Source organism: Camarhynchus parvulus, chromosome 11 (assembly GCF_901933205.1).
Source record: "Camarhynchus parvulus chromosome 11, STF_HiC, whole genome shotgun sequence".
NCBI classification, from domain to species: domain Eukaryota; kingdom Metazoa; phylum Chordata; class Aves; order Passeriformes; family Thraupidae; genus Camarhynchus; species Camarhynchus parvulus.
In genome coordinates, this window is record NC_044581.1 from 9,706,107 (window position 1) to 9,713,549 (window position 7,443).

Below are 7,443 nucleotides of genomic sequence, written 5' to 3' on the forward strand. Positions count from 1 at the left end.
GCGGGGCTCCCGACGGGCCCTCACCTGCTCCCCTCGTGTGCACTCAACCTCCTCCTCCCTTTCCCCCCGGATCCTCCAGAGCCCAACGAAGTTTGCCTTCCTTCACAGTGCCCTCTGCTCCCGGGAAGGGCCGCGGCTGCCGCCGGGGGCAGCCCCCTCACATCTCCCTGCGTTGACCTGCAGCTCCTCCTTTCCCCTACGAATTGCTTCTCCGGTCGCAAACCCAGGGGGCTCCCAGTTATACAGCCCCACTCGTCTTGAGTAGCCTTTGGTAAACATATAGAAGTCTACTCGATATTCAAGATTGATTTCCCTGATTTATTAAGGCAGAATTCATTGGACTCTATTGACCACAAATGACTTAATGTAAATGCTGACCCCAGTGAACTTGGAAATAGCAGGTATCGGGTTGATCTATAGATGACCTCTTAATTACCACAGTTATTAATTTAAATTATTGCCACTGCTTCTAGAGACAGGAACAAAGAAACATTCTTTCCTCATCCCTGCTTGGTTTATTAGTCTGAACAGAAAGTGTTTGATGACACTTTTAATTAAACAGAAATAATGCAGAGATACGGTTTCCCTTTCTCGTCTGTCCTGTAAAGTGCAGCACTGCTCTTTTGACTGACTGACGGCGGTGACCCACTAACAACGTCCTACTTCGCCGCCCGGTCGCCACCCGCTGCCCGGGGGTGCCCCGGCCGTGCCCCGGGGCGGGTGGCGGTGCCCAGGGCCGCTCCTCCCGGGCTGTGCCGGCTCCTGGCTGGAGAGCTCCGAGGTCACTGGCGGCTTCGTGGCGTTCAGCTCACCCGTGTTAATTATACTCCGAAAAATACTTTCAGCGGTATCTATGTACAGAGACGGGAAAGAAACAGTCCGGCGTAACCTGCGCCGCTTCTCCTCCTTCTCCTCCCCGGGAGCGACTGCGAACTGGTGCCCCTTGGCAGAGCAGGGCGCTGAGCAGAGAGCGCGGGTTTGGGAGGAAAAGGAGAAACAAACCACGACGTGGGGGAAAAAGAGAAAATATTAGGGTGGGGGTTTTTCTTCCTTTTTGCAAAGACGTCAATGGGCAATATTGAACACATGGCAGGCGAGCGGCGGGAGGCGCCGGTCCTGCGGCCGCTCCGCCCGCCGCGGCCCCCGGCCCCATGTGCGCAGCACGTTGTGCCGCGGCGGCCCTTCCCCGGCGAGGGCAGGGCGGGCGGAGCCGCGAGGCCACCGCCGGCCCGGGGACAGGTTTCTTGCGTTCCTTCAAGCCCAGCGCTTCCTTACAGCTGGAGCCCCGTCGCCAACGCCCAGGATGGGACGGGCGGCCCTGCGGGACGGAGAAGCGGTGATGAGCTGGCGCAGAAGTGGCCGCGGTCGCTGCCCCGCCCGGACGGGAGCGCCGGGGCGGGGCAAGGCGGGCGGCCTTGGCGCAGCGCTCTCAGGCCGGGGCCGCTGCGGTGTCCCAGGGCCAGGCGGGCTGGAGTGCGCTTCGTGCGAGGTGGGCCCCGGCGGCCGGCCCGTCACCTACCTCACCTCCGCAGCACGGGCCGGAACGCCGTCCGCAGCCTGTCCAGGCACGTCCCACCCAGCTCGGTGCCTCCCGGGCCGCCCTTGGCGCCCCGCCCGAAGCCTGCACAGACACAAGCGGCTCGCGGTAGGCACGGCCCGCTCCCGCCGCCCTCCCTGCCCGTTCGCCTCGAGCGGGGAAGCCTCGGCGTCTGCACCTGACACCTGGGCACGGCCGAGCACCGGGGCTGTCACCGCGCGGGCGGGCTCACGCCGCGCCCTGCGTCCCGGCCCGGCCCGCGGTCCCGCCCGTCCCCGCGGCCCCCGCCGCCGCGGGTACCTTCGCCCGCCGCCGCGAACTGGCACGGCTCCCCCAGGCCGCGGTGGGACGCGCAGCTTCGCGGGAGCGGCTGCAGGTTGAAAGCGGAGCTCCGGAAGGCCTTGGCGGGCAGGGGCTGCTCCCCCGCCGCGCCGCCGCCTCCCTCCGCGCCGCGGCCCTCGGGGCTGCCCCTGCGCGCCGCGCTGGCCCCGGCGGTGCGCGCCAGGGACCAGATGCGCGGCTTCTCCGCGGGCGCGTAGGGCGGCGGCGGGCCGGCCAAGCAGGCGGGGGCGAAGTCCGCGGCCGGGGCCTTGGCACAAGGAAAGGCGTGGAAGGCGCCGGGCAGGCTGCAGTCGCTCCGCGGAGCCTCGGGCAGCGCCGCGCCCAGGCTGGGGGCTTCCTGCAGGGAGCTGGTCCGGCCCTTCTCCGGCTTCCCCGCCTCCTCCTCCTCCTCTTCCTCCTCCTCCAGGTCGCTGAACCGCAGGTCCTTGTCCTCCTTGTAGCTCTTCTGCTCTGCTTGGACACACACGGGAAAAAAAGGGGCGGCAGGGCGTTAGTGCGGGTGCGGGGAAGTTGGGGGGGCCTCCAAATCGGCCGTCACTTCGAGCCTACTCAGAGGCGCCCGTCTGCCTCTCCCGCCTACCTCTGCCTTCACCCTCCGCACTGTATTCATCTTCTTCCCTCGGGGTTTCTTCTTTCCTCTCTTCCCCGGCTTTGTTCTTGGGAGACCAGGTCATTTTGTTTTCTTTCTTAAGCCTCCGTCTGGCGTTAGCAAACCAAGTGGACACTTGCGTCAGGGTCATTTTAGTGATGATAGCCAGCATGATTTTCTCTCCTTTGGTGGGGTAGGGGTTTTTGCGGTGCTCGTACAGCCAGGTCTTGAGAGTACTCGTCGTCTCTCGCGTTGCATTTTTGCGTCTGGCTGAACCACCGAAATCCACCGTCCCGTACCTGCTGGGAGATGATTAGGGAGGGGAGGCCGGCGGGAGTCCGGCAAGAACCCCCCGGCCCGGCCCAGCCGCGCCGCAGGCCGGTGTGGCCTCTGCCCACCTGCCTTCCTGCCCCTGCCCTCCTGACATCGCCGCCCAACTTTGGTTTCCGCTGTCTGCTGCGCCCGGGCGCCTCGTTTCTTTTGTACAACGTTTGTCAGGTCGGAGCCCCCCCGTCCCCTCGTTTGATGTCGACCGCAGCCTCGCAGGGGGATGCTAATGCTGCCGGGCGCTGATCAAAGGGGTTTTACCTGTCGTACTGGTACTGCCCCAAGGAATGATCGTAGGAGTAGTAGGTAGCGGGCTGCGCGATTCCCGAGTGCAACGTGCCGGCGCCGTCTTTGATTTCATACTGGGGGTTCTGCAAGGGAAGCGGCAGCGTTTGGCGTCCAGCAGGGCCCCGCAGCCCCGGCTCCCCGCGGCAGCCGCGTTCCTTCGCGCCCCCCACCCCCGACGGGCCGGCGCCGCTCCCGGCCCCACTCCCCCGCCGCGGTACCGACTGCGAACCGCGAAGTTTCTCCCGCCTGTTGCACCCCCGTCCTCCCCTCCGGAGCGCTGCCGGGCACTCACCAGCGCGCTGTAGAGCGCGGCGGGCTCGGCGCCGTAGGGCAGGTAGTTGCCGTAGCCCTGGCCGGCGGCGTACGGGGCGCTGTACATGCCCAGCGCCGCATTGAGCTCGGCGCGGCCGGGCGCCAGCAGCCGGCTCTCGTACGGGGCGCAGCACAGGGAGGCGGCGGCCGGCGCCGAGGAGGCATCCGGCCCGGAGCGGGGGGCGGCCTCGCAGCAGGTCGTGCTGGGGCTGGCGGGCACGAAGAACTGCGGAGAGGAGAGAGCGGGACGGCGCCGAGTGACTGTCGAGGCAGCCCCATCGGGGGGAATTTAGGAGCGTGTGCGCGCCTGTGTGTGTGCGCGGAGGGGGGGGGCGGTGAGGAGGGGGATAGGAAACGCGGGTTGGAGCAACTAATTATAGAAACCGGGAAATAAACCGGATGGGAAGCAGGAGCTCTTGGGAAGGGAGCACGATTAATCAAGCAGGCAAAACTTTAGGGAAATAATTGCTCTCGAAAAAGGTATAAGATCTATAAGGCTCCATCCTTCCCGCCCCCGCTCGGTCCATCTGCATTGATTTAAAGGCAAAAAGTTGCGATTACAGTTAATTTGACAATAGACACAGCAGTAAATATGTCAGCCAACGCAATCGAAGGCATTTGATTTCAATAACTTCAAGGGGACAGCTAACTTCCCAAGCGAGGGAGGCACATCTTGCAGTGATTACCGTGTATAAATAATTCTACCCAAATAAATCGTGACTCGAAGTACGATATAGCTACGACTTAGTTAATACAGAGTGCCTTGGTGTGAGTGGGGGATGTCCTTCGGAAATCGCATGGGGGGAAAAAAAAACTCTCGACAGATCCTAATAAAACACAGGAAAAGGACCGACCCGTGGAGGAAGGAGGGAGGAAACGGCACAGCCCGGTTCCGCAGAAACGCGAGTGAAGCCCCGAGCCCGCCGAGCGCGGTTCCCGCTGCCCGCGCACCCTCCGCGGTGCCCGGGCGGAGCGGTGCGGCGGGGGCTGCGCCCGGCGCAGCGCGGCCGCTCCGCGGGCTAGGGAAGCGGTCGTAGCTGGGATTTATGTTTTTTTATTTGTTTGTTGCACTTAAAACTGAACGGTGAAGGGTGGGGAGGAGGGGGAATTACCGGTTTCCTACACGCCTTTGCTGTGCACACTGCGAGTTATTTGTTTAAGCCTAACACAACACAAACGAGACATAAACACACACGCACATTTTTTAAAAAAAGGCTCCAGATGTGCCCTTTTAAAAAAATATTCTAAGTAAGGGGAAGGGAAGAAAAAAAAGGAGGGGGGGACAAGACATCTGGACAGCAGCAGCAGAATCTAAACAAAAGTGAGTGCTGCTCACTCGCCTTACCTGTGAAGTGGTGCTGTAGGGGTATCCGAACTGAGAGAAGGACATAGTTGCTCCTTATTTTTGGACCATAGGCAATATTTTCCCCCCAAGATCGATTGTAACTAAACCCTGCTTCAAGATGCACCTTCTCACACACACATTTCCACGTATGGCTTTTTTTTTTTTTTCTCAATTATAGATGATTGCACTTAAGAAAAGCAGCCAGACATCTGAGGCGGGGGGTGGGGAGGGAGGAGGTTGGTGCCTGGATTAAAAAAATAGGCTACCCCCCACTTCCCATCGCTCTTAATAAATATGTTTGTATAGAGGGAGTTTAAAAAGCCGCCCCACATGTATAGAGAGTTTAAGTGCAAGGGGGCTTTTTCAAAGAGGGGGGGAAAATCACGTAGGGCTTGCAAGATACGGAGCTTGCTTGTATTATTTTCTGCTCTATAGGTCTTTAGCGTTCCTCGGTGGGCGAGGAGCGGGCTGACGTCACGGCCCTGCCGGCAGCAGCAGGCAGCGGCGGGCAGGAGCAGGCAGCGCCCCGCGCCCGCTCCCCGCGCGTGTTTCATCTTGGTTCCGTGTTGTGTGTGATGCACGTCAAAGGCGGGACCGGGAGTGCCCCGCGGTTGGTCTTTTTTCCCTTTATTTTTAAACACGATCAAAATTTGTCATAGGGGAATAAATATCAAGTGGGGACATCGCGGCACCCGCCAGCCCCAGCGTGTCCTCCGGCTACGGGCCGGCCGCGGGGAGGACGAGCGCCGGCCAAGGGTGGCAGTGGCAGCGGCGGCGCCGGGCGCACCCGGGGAAGCGGCTCTCGAGGGGGGCCCGGCCGACGCAGCCCCTCGACCCTTCTCGCTGACCTCGCACCCATCCCCAGTGCCGGGCGCTGCTGTACAACTCGGCCCCGGTTCTGCACCGAAGCCGCTGAGCCGTGCTCCCCGCCTCGGCGTCGCTGCCCGTCGCGGCGGCCCGGAGCTGCGGGAGCAGGGGCAAGGCCGGGACCGGGACAGGACACGGGCCGCAGAGCAGCCCGAAGCCCATTCTCCAAGGAGCGCTGAGCCCCTTGTTCCCCCTTAGCCCCGTGATGGTCCCTCCGGGAGCGGGGGGGCCGGGGCGGTGGCAGGTCAGCGGGGCGGTGATGGATGGATGGATGGCCGCCTGCAGCCCGGCCGGCCCGCTACCGCCACGGCGTAATTGCATCAATTAACAAATGGAAATGCCCTTGTTTAACCAGGGAATTACATATTGCGAATTTGCGTTTGAGGCGAGATCACCGGGAGGTAAACCGGGACTTCCCTCACCAAGAGCCTGGAGCTGCCAAGGCGCTGCCGGGCCGGACGGGGCGCGATGAATTACCAATGGCAATTCATTAAGAAAAAGAAAACCAAGTAAAAACGCGGCCCGGGGCGGCCCGGCGGCACTTGTCCCGAGCACGGCGGGGCCGTGTCCCGCGGAGCCGCTGGGCAGCCCTGGCAGCCTTGCCCGTGTCCGTGTGCGCCCCGCCGGAGCCGCTCCGCTCCGCCTCCGCCCCGCTCCCCGACGGGTGGCGCTGCCGATCCGCGAGCGATGCGCTCCGGCCCGGCCCGGCCCGGCCCGGGGGCCGCTGCCCTGCACACCCCGAGCCGGGCGGCCCCTGCCCTGCCCTGCCCTGCCCTGCCCTGCTCCGCCGGCAGCCAGCGAGCCCAGCCGCGACGGGCCTCGCCGGCCCTTGCCGGAGCTGCGCGCTGGCGGAGCGGCTCCGCGGTCCGCAGGGGTGCGGAGCGGGCTGCCCGCGCCGTCGGAGCCGCTGCCCGCGGGGACGGAACGACGCGAGGGGAACGGGGTGCCCGAGCCGCGTCCGCCCCGCCGGGGCGAGCGGAGGGGCCCGGAGCTCAAGGCCGGCTGTCACAGCTCTCTGTTTCGCCCGCAGCCTGGCGAGACGGAGCGCTGTAAACCCCAGCCTTGTCAATTGTCGTTAACAGGGGCAATAACTTAAAATTCATTAAAGAACACCTTTGGGTAACATTACTGCTAATTATTTAATTGCAAGAATCCCTATGGGGAAAATTATGCTAATTATAAAGTAATAAAACCACTTGTTCTAAAGCACTTAATTCAGCAAAATTTAGTCTTTTCACCAGAACGCTTTGTATGTTATTTGATGGAAGAAACAACAAGAGTGGCTGTGTGCTCATCCTGCCTGCGGCTCAGAGCCCAAAGGAGCTGTCGCTGGCAGTGTGTGTGTGCTGGCAGGTTGCATGCAGGGCTCTTGTCCTTGCTGAAGCACTAAACTGGGGCAGAATTCACTGTACAAAACAGCATTTTTATAACAGAGATCATGCAGATCAATACAGACATTGCATTTCCCAATCTTTATCACGCACAATCAACATGAAAGCAATTCTGTTACCTGTCAGGTACATTGTAGCTGGGCTAAGCTTTGGGAAGTGGCCTTGCCCAAGCTAGTTCTCTCCACTTACAGCACTCTGCCCTACAGAGATGTTTCAGCAGCATACTTTTTTTCTAGACACACTCAAGAGCCATCCAGATGACCCCTTTAAGTGCCCTTACAACCTGGGAGAGTGAGTGGCATTCCCATTAACAAATACAAGTTCTGCTGTGCTCCCCAGCTCTTCAGGAGGACACAAACTCTGTCTCTTTGTGTTCTGAGCACTGCCACCATTCACTCTGCCTGTCCATCACTGAGCAACCGTACTCTGCATGTCAAAGCTGCCA

At 61.5% G+C, this 7,443-nt stretch overlaps 1 protein-coding gene across 1 annotated transcript; it reads right to left on the bottom strand.

Moving 5' to 3' along the window:
• Nucleotides 1–239: 239 nt before the first annotated feature.
• On the bottom strand, nucleotides 240–4,900 carry IRX6 (iroquois homeobox 6). The gene is given in 9 exon segments (XM_030956009.1): nucleotides 240–1,106; nucleotides 1,109–1,256; nucleotides 1,258–1,318; nucleotides 1,525–1,621; nucleotides 1,838–2,329; nucleotides 2,460–2,767; nucleotides 3,057–3,166; nucleotides 3,376–3,621; nucleotides 4,741–4,900. Coding segments are annotated over 9 exon segments (1,548 nt in total). The 5' UTR covers nucleotides 4,786–4,900; the 3' UTR covers nucleotides 240–1,065.
• Nucleotides 4,901–7,443: the final 2,543 nt, after the last annotated feature.